The sequence below is a fragment of the Sphaeramia orbicularis genome, chromosome 11, assembly GCF_902148855.1.
Source record: "Sphaeramia orbicularis chromosome 11, fSphaOr1.1, whole genome shotgun sequence".
NCBI classification, from domain to species: domain Eukaryota; kingdom Metazoa; phylum Chordata; class Actinopteri; order Kurtiformes; family Apogonidae; genus Sphaeramia; species Sphaeramia orbicularis.
In genome coordinates, this window is record NC_043967.1 from 46,755,462 (window position 1) to 46,769,914 (window position 14,453).

A 14,453-nucleotide genomic window follows, 5' to 3' on the forward strand; every position below is an offset into this window, starting at 1 on the left:
TTACTTTTTTTGAGTGTGAATTGAATTGAAGCACATTTTTTTTAATGACCAGACATTTTTATTTACAAATAGCAAAAAAATTACCAAAAAAAGTGAAATATCCTTAACTTTTTGTTTGTAGTGTAGTATCTGTAGAATATGGTGCTTTATAATGAATAACAAAGCACCAATACTCAAGTAAATAAACGAATAGTTAATGGTGAATATGTGTTTTTTTAATATAAAGTGTTACCCTGCTTATAACCTTATGTCGTTGCTTTTTTCAATCATCCCGTCTAAACAATATTTCCTGATTTTACCTCCTGCCAGTATTTGTGTTTTGGAATTGTTGTCCTTAAAGAACCAGTCAAAGTGTAGCTGTGGTGGTGTGCTGGTGTTTAAGTGTCTGTTTGAAAGTGTGTGTTGATGCTTCTGGTCTTTCAGCGTGTGCATGTGTTTAGTACAGACGGAGGCTGTTTCCACCGTACGCTCTTTAAGCTCTGCTTTCTTTCCGCAGGCTGCAGAAATCCCGTTTGGAAAAGGAGGAATTTGAGAGCGAGCTGAAGGATCTTCAGGACTCGCTCCTCGTCATGAAGAAACAAATGCCTGCCTCTGACGATAACCGTGTAGCAGAGGTAATTCACACCAAGCACAGCGCAGATTAGACTGACTGTGTGGGTGAAGTACACAGGCTCATCTCCTCTTGTACACTATTTTCCATTTTATTTTTTCATTTCTGTCAGTAATAATGCAGCCATCAACATCCCCTTTTGTCTGAAGCTTAGATCACCGCTCATCCTTTTCATTCAGTTTTTTTTTTTTTGTCTGCACACAAACACACATACACTCATATCAACACATTATTATTCACCCCGGCAAATTCCTCTCACTCACACACATTATTCATCTCTGATTGCTTATCCCAAGGAGCTTCGGCGTTGCCATGACGACCTGAAGCGGACTCACGCAGATCTGGACAAACAAAAGGCCGAGTTAGAGGAGAAGACTGAGGCACTTGAAGCGCTGAGGAAAGAGAGCGCCGCCAGAGAAACCGAGCTGCTGTCTGAGATCAGCAAGTTGAAGGAACAGTCGCAGAAAGACAAAGAGGAGCTGGAAAAGGCACTGGAGAGGGTGAAAGAGGTGAAGCATCATCTGGAATTTAAGCAACAGAGATGATACGAGTGGTTGAAAACAGACAAATGCAAAATAAAACAACACTGAGGCTTGTAAACAGCAGTTAACCCTGTAAAGCCTGAACCACTAAATCACTGACAGAAAATTCAGGTTGTTTGAAACTGGAGCCTTTATTGGTCCTTCTGAACAACCAAAAAAACTGTTTTTCAAATGTCAATTTCTATGTATGAGTTTCAATTTTGTATCATATTGGATACATCGGGTCTCAGTGCTCAAATATTATTATTTTTGAGCTAGAAAAGCACTCGGAGAGCGCAGACCTCCACCAAGGCAGATCAGTCCCCCCCCCAATCACCATCAAAATTTAATCATTTGTTCCTTGTGCCAGTATCAACATTTCCTGAAAATTTCATGAAGATTTGTCAATAACTTTTTGAGTTATCTTGATAACAGACAGACAAACAAACAGAAATCCCCCCCCAATCACCACCAAAATTCAGCCATTTTTTCCTTGTGCGAGTATCAACATTTCCTGAAAATTTCATCACAGTCTGTCCATAACTTTTTGAGTTATCTTGCTAATAAACAGACAAACACACAGACAAACCCCGCTGAAAACATAACCTCCCTGGTGGAGGTAACAAACAAAAACATAGTATAACACAAACATGTCTAACAAATTGGTAATTCCTTTTCAAAATTGTCAAAGTTCTGCCTCCTTCCTCATTATTGACAGTCTTGTAGTGTCACTGGAAAGGCCTCTGGTGAACGAATTCCTCCCCCTGGTGGATTATATGTGTATTGCATGTATCCAATTATGTACATCAGGTTTTTAAAGAAAAAAAATATCACACTGATCATGTAGAGGGCTTCAAAAGTCATGTAACAAATATGATACATTCGATATTATGGGGTTAAAAACCAAATTTCTAATATTTTATGCACAATAAATGACCATTTTTCTTCCCTCTTCAGTCGCCAGCTGGGTCTTCAGGGAAGTCTGTTGTAGACGGAACAAACTTGGAACTGCAAGAAGCAAACACTCGTCTCAGAGAGAGGCTGGCCCGCATGGTACTGCACCAAAAAAAAAGACACAATGCATTTCTGAACACACAATTACACAAACAGGCATAAAAGTGAGATAAATGGCCTCCCACGCAGAATGAGTGATCCAGTGGAAAACACCATGTAAGCTCAGAAAATAATCCCTAAGAGACACATTTGCATAACATATACAATCTGCATCCATATGCTTTTTTTAACAGTCGTATATTACAGCAGGTTTACTAGCTATAATAATATAGTGAAATGGTGTTGAAGTGGAAAAAACATAGATAGATAGCTAGATAGCTAGATAGATAGATAGATAGATAGATAGATAGATAGATAGACAAACCCCGCCCCTCGCATGTATTGTTTATTCGTCCTTCACAGGGAAATTGTTTTCACTATCATTCACAAGAAACATATAACATAACACAAATCATGGCCTAGATGGCTGGAGAATTGGCTTGTGACCAAAGGGTTGCCAGTTCGATTCCATGGACTGGTGGAGAGTTGTTGGCTGATGTGCCCTTGAGCAAGGCATTTAACCCCACCCCCATTTGCTCCCCTGCTCCTAGCATGCAGTGTGTGTGTGATGCAAGATCTAGTGATGGGTTAAAGCAGGGGTGTCAAACTCATGTCAGTTCATGGGTCACATAAAGCCCATTATGACCCGAAGTGGGCCGGATCATTAAAATAATAACATAATAATACATAAATAATATCAATTCCAAAATTTGTATGTCTAATTTCTATGTTTTAGAGTGAAAAAAGTAAGAACATATTATCAAAATTTCAACATCTATAAACTATCTTTTAAAAAAATATGGAAAAACATGAACCATGACCTAAATGAAATTTTTTTTTTTTTTTTTTAAGTGCAGTTTTTACAATTTATGCCATTATTTGGCCTCAGCTTCTCATTTTTACATGTTCATTACAACGTACAGATCACAGTGGATCTACAAATACACAAAACATTTAATAACAGACAGAATATTGGTACAATTACTCTTAAATCTCTTAAGACATTTCAGGTTCATATTTGTTCAGGTTTTTCACATTTTTTGTAAAAGGCTAGTCTGTAAATGTTAACATTTTTGTGTAATTTTACTTTTTTTTTTACACTAAAACAAAGAGAAAAAAATGTGGTTTTCGTTATTTATACTGTATTGTGATAGTATTTTACTGGTCTGACCCACTTCAGATGGAATTGAACTAAATTTATTTTGACATCCTTGACTGTTAATATCTTGAGTGTAATTTTTGTATTTCACTAATACATCCCGCGGGTCGGATTGGACCCTTTGGCGGGCTGGTTTTGGCCCCTGGGCCGCATGTTTGACACCCCTGGGTTAAAGGCAAATTTCGGTGTGTGGTGCATGTTTACGTATGTGACAAACTACTACTGACAAAAATAAAGATTCTATCTATCTTAAAAACAGCAATTCCACACCATAGCAGCAAAGACAACAGTTCCACCACCATAAACCCACCACCACACATGTCCAACTAACACGTTACAGTCACTTTAATAATTTGTTGAGTAGTGTTATTGCGTTTGGAATGAAACTTTTGCTGAATTTAACTTTTTTCCTGTAGCGGTGACCAGAAGGAAGCAGTATGAAACATGGGTTAAGGGGGTGGCTGGGGTCAAGTGCAGTGGCTGCGTTATTGAAGTCTGAGAGTTTGGGGGTGGGGGTGGGGGGGTGCAATGATTTTTGCAGGTTTATGTGTGATCTGGATGAGTCTGTTCTTGTTGGGGCTGACAGCATGGTGAAGAAACAGGGAGAGTGGTAAAGGAAGGATGGGCGGGACAATGCTTTTATAGAGGAGTAGCAGAAGGGGGGGGGGGGGGGGGGGGGGGGGGCAACTGAAAGTGTGTGTGAAGAGTTAGAATTAAAACGTTGTGCTGTGTCTGATGATAGTGTTTAGGGTCAAAACGTGCATGATCCGCTTCAAAATGAGTTTGAACAAATAATATTTACAGGCAAAACAATAAGAGATAAAACACACAGTTCAAACCCAAAATAAAGGGGATGTCCGCACCAGTCAGAACATGGTGAAGTTCTGTAGGATTCATAATATAGCAACAGAAAAGGGGTTCTATGTAGTGTTGATGTTTCAAAGTCTCAACAGCAGGAGGCGATCATGTACAAGAACACACTCAACACCAAAACCACTAGTAAATTAACGCTATGTATCCACAGATGATATAAGTCAGCGAATGAAGTATAAAGCACATGTTTACACGCATCTGTTTTAAGGTATCGTCAAGTTTTCGTCTTTAAACTAAAGCTCACAGACATTTATTTTGACTGTTGTTTCTTATCATCTTCATGTGCTGTCTTTACTGATAGTTTACATCATAGCTCTGTTAGCTTTACTTTATTTTTAGACAGAAAACAGCCACATTAAAACCACAAATCACCTGTTTGTCAGTAGCTGCACTAAAGATCTGTTTGGATCCATCAAACAAAGTCAGTGGATCAACAAACGACAACGTTGTAAAGATAATAACATCCCATAATAAATTTATACCTTCATAAACCTAATAATCAAACTCATCCATGTAGAAGAAACGCTGTTATTTCAGCATCAAACTCCATTCTTTTTGTTTAAAGCTGTGTCCAGTGGAGAAAAAAACAGTAATTCTAGTTTTTATCCTTTTGTCACTTACATACTTATTATTTACTACTTTACCATTTGTTTCTACTTGTACTTTTATTGTGTGATACACTTTATATACATTATGCATACTATAATATTATATTATACCATAATAATCGACTAATTATTATTATTATTATTATTATTATTATTATTATTATTATTATTATTATTATTATTATTATTATTATTATTACTTTGTCACTTGTTTCTACTGGTACTTTTATTCTGTGATACACTTCTATAAATTATGCATACTATAATATTATATTATAACATAATAATCTACTTATTATTATTATTATTATTATTATTATTATTATTATTATTATTACTTTGTCACTTGTTTCTACCGGTACTTTTATTCTGTGATACACTTCTATAAATTATGCATACTGTAATATTATATTATAACATAATAATCTAATTATTATTATTATTATTATTATTACTACTACTTTGTCACTTGTTTCTACTGGTACTTTCCGAGGTACAATTGCAGTTTTTCACTACTGTTTTTTATAGTTATTGTGTTGCTTTTGTTTTCTTGTGGTATTTCTTGTGTTTATATTCGGTGTTGTGCTGCTTTTGGAACCTCAATTTCCTGAGGGTTCTGCCCAAAGTATCAATAAAGTTCTATCTAGGATTCTGTTGGGTCTCTGTAAATTGGCTTAGAGTCTGGTTTTTACCAACTCTATATATAAAGTGTCGTGAGATAACTTTTGTAGTGATCTGGCGCTATATAAATAAAATTTGATTGATTGATTGATTTGATTGGTTTTCCCCTGTAAGTCGCTTTGGAAAAAAGCGTCTGCCAAATGCATAAATGTAAATGTATCTAATTTAATCTAATCTAATCTAATCTAATCTAATCTAATCTAATCTATTCTTCCTTTGACTGTGAATGTTGTTTCTTTGTGGTTCTCATCCCTTTGGTCACTTTCTGATGCTTTAGTCAAAGGCCCTATGGTGTTAATTTTCCTCACCATGGGAGACCAGCAGAGTGACTCACTACTCCCTCTAGTGGTCATATAAAACCACCAAACCGTTAATGTAAATAAATTAACTTCATATCTTTTTAATCCAACACATTTGCATCTTTGGCAGAACTTCAGAGCTCTTTAATCTTAACACTCTAATGATAATTTTAGGTCATGTTTAATATTTGAAAGTAGAAATACTACATCTAAGCACTTTAAATAAGACAAAACCTAACAGTGTTTTATTTATCGTTCTCCAGACGAGGCTTCACTCCAGCGTACCCCGGAGCTCGGATGCCGAGGAGGCGATGGAGGCTCTGGAGGACGAGAACCGGGCCCTGAAGTCACAGCTGGAGGAGACGAAGAGAGGAGTCACCCGAGTGAGCAAAGAGAGAGACGAGCTGACGAGACGACTGGAGGAGAGAGACCTGGAGAGGGAGGCGCTGCGACGAGGAAAGAGCGACCTGGAGGAGCAGAAGAGGCTGTTGGACCGAGCTCTGGAGAAGATCAACAAAGAGGTGAGATGGTGGTGGACTGGAATGTACGAGTGTCAGTGGGAGGTTTTAGGATTTCCATTTGATCCTATTTTATGTATTTCTACTACATTACATCACTGAGGTGAATATAATACGGCTAAAATTTGCTTAGAGGTCTTATTTATGTCTTTGTGCATAAGAAATCAATATAAGTGAATCCCCAAAGGAACTTTGTGTTGGTAAATGCAAGTTATGCAAATGTACAGGATTTCAGTTCTGTTGCAACATGTTGATGCTCATATGAACTATGTTTTCAGCCCAAAAATGTCCAATTTCATCACAATTAATGCTATATTTTCATGTCACAAATGGCCAAGTTATATTTGAACTGAATTTACCTGAAAAACAAATGTTCTGTTCTTTTAGATTCCCCAATTTTTCTACAAGATTCTCTCCTACATATCACATGTTTTATTTTTACAGGTTCAATAAGGAGTATGGTGCTGATCCATCCTGCTTATGTTTCACCAAAACATACATGAAGAATGTCACACGTCACTTTTTAAATCAACAGTTTTCTAATAATAAGCATTTTTTTTATAAAGAAATAACAATTCTATATTGTTATTTACTCTTTAGTATGATGATAAACTATACAATAAATAATTCTGATCCTAGTTTTTGCACAGGGATCATTAGTGTAAACGCTGACATGGCTGCCGAGCATCAGTATGATGGGATCTGTAACAACCATGTCACATCCGTCCACTGCCACATTTTGTGTTTTTGTGTCAGCTGTTATTGTTTTAGATCCACAATACTAACATTTATGAATAAGAGGAGAATTAGCAATAGTAAGTATATAAGTTTATTACTAATAAAGTACTGGTACTGACCAGAGCATCATGGGTAATGTCACGTCCGTCCACCAGCAAAAGTTTTCACATACACGTGCTATTCAAAATCCAATATTTCTGAAAATAGAGCTTCCACTGTCAAATAATATCAGTAGTCTGTGCACAAATGGATTAGCATTATTTCAACACAGTTCTAAGCATTTCTTACTTTTTTTTTTGACAAAAATGGCCACTCATTTGACCCCCTAAGTAAATTTTAGCCGAATACTTTTTACTCCACTACTGCATTTGTCTGAGCTCCTTATCAGTTTACAATTTCTAATCTCTATTCTAGCTAGTGAACCAAATATACACAAATGCATTATTTTATTATGTTTAAGTGGAAAACTGAAGCATTAACGCTGCAGTGCTTTAATTGAACTTTTTTTGCATCATCAAGCAAAAATTCCTTTCAACATTATGTAATTGAAGTGGTCTGAGAAGACATGAGAATTTAATTTGCTCTTTTCCTGTGATTTGTCTAGATTATGTCCAGTCACATGTGTTTTCAGACAAGTAGGAAAGTTAAATATCTTTAGCCTCATAGCATAATTGTGTCAGTCATATTTTAAGATTTTCAGAAAAGAAGAAAAACTACACTTTGCAGCAAACTTTTTATTATTTATTCGGTAACAGTAACTTCAACCAGATGTGTGAACAAGTTTGCAAAAACAAAAAAGGGAAGAAAAAAAGAAAAAAGAGACTAAACAATAGCAGAAAATATGATTTTGGCAATTATGCGATGAGGATAACGTGTGATTGACAGCTGTAATAACCAATCACTGATCAGATTCTATCAAATACGACCTGGATGTGATTCTGCTGCTCTACTTTGTGTCTCAACATAAAAACTTGGAAAAATGACTTTTGCATGATAGCATAAAACAATGTCATGTCATCCATGTTTATATTTAGTCTTTTGACTTTGACTGAAATGAGAGCAGCAGAAAAAAGTGTGTGTTACAGCCGTATTTTAGAGTTTACATACATGAATATATTATTACATGTCTTCTTTAATATTTTTTGACAACTTTTATAGGTAGTGATTATTTTTCTAGGGCTTTGTTTTTGTTTGTTTTGTCTTATTATTCGTTAATTTATTTAGAGTGAGGGTGAACTGGAGGAATAACCATCACATGTACTGAAAGGAAGGGAAGGGGTTAATAGGGAAGTAGGTTTGGGATAGAAAAAAAGACCAATATGGTCTTTATCCACACTCTGTTACATCCTATGTGAAACTTAAAAATAAAAATAAAACATTGGATAATGTGCAACACCAGAAGGATGGCACGAATACAAAGATCCAAACAGGAACAATAAAAATGGCCTGGATAGCTTGTATTTTTCAGATCCAGTATTTTTTTTTCTCCCCTTAATTTAATCTCCTACAGCTTTAACTGTTCCTTATGGGTTGATAGAATTATCCTCCTAAATTATATTAACTCTGTAAAACCCTCATGGATTTGATGGAGAATTTATTGTGATAAAACTAATAGAAAAGGCCAGATTTTCTGCTTTTCACGGAATACTGACTTTAGAGATACATCACAGGACATTTACAGTACACACATAATAATTTAATTCACAGGTGTCAAACATGCGGCCCAGGGGCCAAAACAGGCCCTCCAAAGGTTCCAAAATGGCCCGCGGTGCAAAAATGACACTGAAGATATTAACAGTCCAGGGTGTTGAACTGGTTTTAGTTCAGGGGCCACGTTCAGCCCAGTGTGATGTCAAGTAAAAGAATAAAATAAACAATAAAATGTAAACCTGAAAATGAAGTACAATTTTAACAATATTCTAGTAAATGTTTTACACATTTTTAGTTCAGATCTGTAAATTGTTAATAATAATCTGACACGTGATATTGTAGAAATCATTCTTATTTTAGATCCAAATTTCAAAATGTTAACAACATTATGCATATTAGCAAATCTTTGTGTAACACTGTGTGAAATTCACATGTACAAATGACAAGGCAAAAGTAATGTAACAATTGCTCTTATTGTTCTACAGAATTTTTTTTTTTTTTTTGGTCATTCACATCTTTTTAACGAGAGGACAGTTTCTAAATGTAAATATATTTATAATTTAGTTCTTTTTATTGCACTAAAACGAGGAGAAAAAGTTATTTATTTATGCGTTATTATGTCATGTTAATAGTTTGGCCCACTTCAGATCAAACTGGACTGAATGTGGCCCCTGAACTAAAATGAGTTTGACACCCCTGATTTAATTTAATAATAATTTAAGATTTTGATATGTGTGAGTGGATTAGAGTGGGGGCAGATGTGAAGTCTAAATGAATTGAGATTGTGGGTGTGAAATTATGGAATGGACCTTATGATGCATTTAAGTTATCCACTCCTTTGGTGAAGTTAAAAAAGAAAAAAAAAAGTACTTTAAGTTAATTCTTAATATTTTTAATTAATTCTTAATTATTTTTAATATTTTTAATAATTTTTAATTAAAATTATTCAGAAATATTGAATTGAGATGGTAGATGTGTTTTTGTTGTACAGTAGACTTTTTTTTTTTTTTAATTTGTTATTATTATGGTGTAAATGCTCGAAGCTGTACACATTTAAGTTGACATAAGCAGTGTATTAGTTGAAAAGGATAGGCAAAAAAATAAGCTTTTGCTTCTAGCCTATTCCTTTTTTGGTTTTTATGTTTATTACAATTGATGTACTGAGTACAATGACTGATGTAAAACCAAAAATAAATTTATTCATTCATCCTAATAATAATAATAATAATAATAATAATAATAATAATAATAATGCATTTTATTTATAGGCGCCTTTCAGGATACTCAAGGTCACCATACAAAGTTGTAAAAATAAATGAAACACAATTAAAATTACACACTGCATATATAAAACACACAGGTACAAATGGCAGCAGATAATAGTGAAATTATGGAATAGAGTAGGCCTATCTGAATAAATAAGTTTTAAGCTTGGATTTGAAGGAGGTAACAGAGTCTGATTTTTTTATGTGTTCCGAAAGGGCATTCCAGAGGTGTGTGGGGGGACTGAAAGCACATAAAATAGTACATAAAGTAGTCAAAAAGACCTCAATATTAAAAAGGAGTGAAATGCAACAAAACAATCAAAAAGATCATATAATTGTAAATATACATTTTACTGATACAGCTAAGATGTTTTTACTTCAGTAAGGCTTTGAATGCAAAACCTTTACTTGTACTGGAATATTTTCACAATGAGGTACTTGTACTTTTTATGTAAAGTACCTGAGTATTTCCCCACCGCTGGGTGACAGTGGGTTCAGGTTTCTTTGCAGGTGATTATAAATGTTTTCATTCACTGTAGTTTCTCTCTTTCGTACCAGATGGAGATGATGATGGGAGATTCACGTCAGTCGGTTGCGGTTCTCCAGTCACAGCTGGATGACTACAGGGAACGATCGAGGAAAGACCTGATGGAGGCTCAGCGTAACAGTAAAGACCGACTGGCTGAGCTGCAGAGAGCTCAGAACAACCTGAAGGCCCAGCAGGAGGAGGTACGACAAATATGGGCCGTACGCTTTTAAGTTGTTTTGTTTTACGTAGTGTATAAGTAGTTTCAGTTTGAGAATTCAACAGTTTTAGTTCAGGTTGAGTGTTAGATTAAATGTTTTATGTATTATAATGAAATTCTTAACATATAGAAGACAAAAAAATGAGGAACTGGAAAAGCACTTGGAGAGTGCAGACCTTCACCAAGACAGATCAGACCCCCCCCACCCATCACCACCAAAATGTAATCATTTCTTCCTTGTGCCAGAATCAACATTTCCTGAAAATTTCATCAGAATCCTTCCATAATTTTTTGAGTTATCTTGCTAACACACATACAAACAAACAAACAAACAAACAGACAAACCACAATTTTTACCTCCTTGGTGGAGGTAAAAAAAAAAAGATGAATGGCATCAAATAAATTTTTTCAAAACCATGAGCTACAGAAAGACCAGAGCACTAACTGAGTTAATTTCTTTGAGCGGTTATGAGTCCAAACTGGGAGTTCTTGAGGCCGACTCGGTAACTTGCACTCGTTTTTCTTCATCTGCTTGTAAATATTTTGTTTTACTGTTTATTGTCGAATGTGTCTGTTCTTTGTGTTTTAACTGTGTAATCCTGTAACTGTGGGTTGTATTTGCTGCTGCCCATCTCAGCCAGGACTTCTTTGTAAAAGAGGTTCTTTATCTTAATGGGATATTTCCTGGTTAAATGAATGTTAAATTAAAATACAGAGGACCTAAAATATGGAATAATCTGCCTACTCATTTTACGGAGCGAGTTAAACTGCAACTCTTCTTTCTTTTATTTCTTTTTGTATTGGTTATTATAGTTTTTTGTATTTTTGTTGGTCGTCATTTTCATTTTTATTTCAGTCAAATAATTTTTTGCCTTGTTTTAACAAAGAAAAAGGTCTGTAAACTTTACACCTTTAATTTAGTTTGGTTTATTAGTTTATTGTAACGTGGACAATCCCAATTAATTAACTGTATCAATAACAGTAAAAAGGGGCAGCTTTAGCCCACAGTATTCTGCTGTAGTCCCCGGCCTGATAACAATAGGCACCCTAAAAAAATATACAGGGGTTGGACAAAATAATGGAAACACCTTAAAAAATCAACAAAATATAATTGAATATGGTGTAGGTCCGCCTTTTGCGGCAATTACAGCCTCAATTCTCCGAGGTATTGGTTCATACAACTTGTGAATTGTTTCCAAAGGAATTTTAAGCCATTCTTCAGTTAGAATACCCTCCAACTCTTTTAGAGACGATGGCGGTGGAAATCGACGTCTTACTTGAATCTCTAAAACTGACCATAAATGCTCAATAATGTTGAGGTCTGGGGACTGTGCCGGCCATACGAGATGCTCAACTTCATTAGAATGTTCCTCATGCCATTCTTTAACAATTCTAGCTGTATGGATTGGGGCATTATCATCTTGAGGTGAAGGTGTTTCCATTATTTTGTCCAACCCCTGTATATATTACAGCACATTAATTAAAAAGAGAGAGTTAAGACAGCTAAGAGACAAAATAAATCAATAAAGATACAAAAAAAGATAAAAGAGGACAGTGAAGCATCAGTACGATCATACATAGACAGCACATATTATCCAAACATACAAAACCGGCACATACAATATAATCACACACACATCCGCACACAATCACAGACAGGGATGTAAACAGACATCACATATGGATAGACAGCATCCATGATCGTGACACAGATAACACACAGCCATATGTTAGTGTGTGCAGGTGTAGTTGTCAGCAATCTATGTTTTAACTTTGCTGTAAAAGTGGAGTATGTATGTGTGTCTTTAATGTGGGTGGGAAGTGAGTTCCAGTTCTGTGTTGCTTTAACACAGAATAACTGACCAAATGTGCTTTCTTTCTTTCTTTCTTTCTTTCTTTCTTTCTTTCTTTCTTTCTTTCTTTCTTTCTTTCTTTCTTTCTTTATTTATTTTATTTTATGTTATTTTATTTTGTAGGGGCAACAACAGATGTAAATACGGTACATTTTGCATCCATAGGCCCTTGGCAAGTAACAGAAAATGCCTCAATTAAACCATGCAAACGAAAAAATACAATAAAAGTTCAACGCAGTAAAAGTATGATGCATTAAAAATTCCAGCAACTACATGATTAAAATGATCACAAGACTGGTTTACTGTTTGAAATGACAAACTGAGACTGTGCAGTTATCATTCTGCTGAAAATGTATGTATAAATCAGGAGTATCTGGAAAATACACACAAAAAAATACATAACAGTATTTAAAGATACAGAAAAGGTGAAAACCCCCCTCTGACCCTCTGACCATCACTCTGAACTCACACATGCACTGACTTCTCAGTCCAACCCCCCTGACCCCCGAGACGACCTCTCAACCACCTACTGTGCAATCAATACTTAATACTTCTGTGCAATATCATTCTGACCACAATACTGTGCAATTTTAAAGTTTCATACTGTATATATAACTTATTTTATCTGAGGACACACACATTTTATTATGGAAATCTATTGTTTTTATGCTGTTTATTCTATGTATGTATATGTTTGCACTGAAGGAGCTGCTCTTAAATCTCATTGTACATGTGTATACACTGTAAGCCCGGACTTTGTATTTACTAAAATGCTTTAATTACAATGTACTTTAGGATTTAAGTTTTATCACATTACTATAAAACGTTAAGTATATTCTACTAATTTGTAGAAATAGTCAAAAGTGCGAGAAAGTTTAAGCTGAATGGAATTAAATCACTAAGTTTTAGTCATGACCACACCTTTTTATCTCCGTATTGCATTGTGGGTATTGGCCTTGTTGTTGAAAATGTGTTGTTTTTATGTGCAGGGGTTCGGCAAGGTTGTAGTGTCAGTGTTAATTTTGACTTAATGTGTGTATGGCAATGTTTATTGGCCTTTTTGTGTTTGTTTTTGTATTTTTGTAGAGCTGCACCATGAGTGAGAGCCATAGGCCGAACAATGGCTTACCTGTTCATCTATGAAAATTTTTTGTTAATGCAGATCTTTATGTCCTGTCAAATAAAAAGCACACCTTGTACCATCCAAGTATATTGAGATAGTTTCTCCCCTAATTTCCATCTACAGTATATGAAATTGAATAATTACACAAAGCAATTTAAATTGCACAAGATTTTAATTTAAATTAACTTGGAATTGAGTAGAGTAAACTGATATTAAGCCTGATGATTACACAAAGCAATTGACATTGCAACAAATTTTAAGTTAAATGAACTTAGCATTAAGTGTGTTGTACTTAAAATAGCAATTCCATTCAAATCAAGCATTTAAGTTTAATACACTCAAGTTTTCATTACTTAAATTATCTAAGGCGATCAGTTTCCTCAAAAACCCTTCCTTACAGTGTAGTGACAATAAAGGCCTTCTATTCTTCTTCTAAAAACCTGTATCTGTGTGTTGTTTTCAGGTTTCTCGTCTGAAGAAGGAGCTGTTGGTTTGCAGCGAGGAGCGAGACAGCGCCCAGTTGGAGAGAGACCTCCTCAACAACCGCCTCAAACACTTGGAGAGCGAACTGGAAGCAGAGAAAAGCACCTACACCGACCGCCACAGGGAGATCAGGGCACTAGAGGTGAGGCGTCAGAGGGGGAGGGGTCAAAGGTCACGAGGTGGGAAGCCTAAACATAGGAGTAAATGAGGGGAACAGAGATGTGCAGAGCAGGTGGAGGTTAAAAAAAGAGATTCAAGTGAAGCGACGGGTCA

At 35.4% G+C, this 14,453-nt stretch overlaps 1 protein-coding gene across 5 annotated transcripts in view; it reads left to right on the forward strand.

Annotated features, from left to right (window-relative positions):
• The window catches only part of cgnb (cingulin b), a 70,731-nt gene that overhangs the window by 41,651 nt on the left and 14,627 nt on the right, over positions 1 to 14,453 (forward strand). For all 5 annotated transcript variants that reach the window (XM_030147384.1, XM_030147387.1, XM_030147388.1 and 2 more), the window contains 6 exons: positions 497 to 614; positions 907 to 1,119; positions 2,089 to 2,184; positions 6,068 to 6,325; positions 10,534 to 10,704; positions 14,161 to 14,322. In XM_030147384.1, the coding sequence (XP_030003244.1) occupies positions 497 to 614; positions 907 to 1,119; positions 2,089 to 2,184; positions 6,068 to 6,325; positions 10,534 to 10,704; positions 14,161 to 14,322 (1,018 nt within the window). The remainder of the gene's footprint in view (positions 1 to 496; positions 615 to 906; positions 1,120 to 2,088; positions 2,185 to 6,067; positions 6,326 to 10,533; positions 10,705 to 14,160; positions 14,323 to 14,453) is intronic.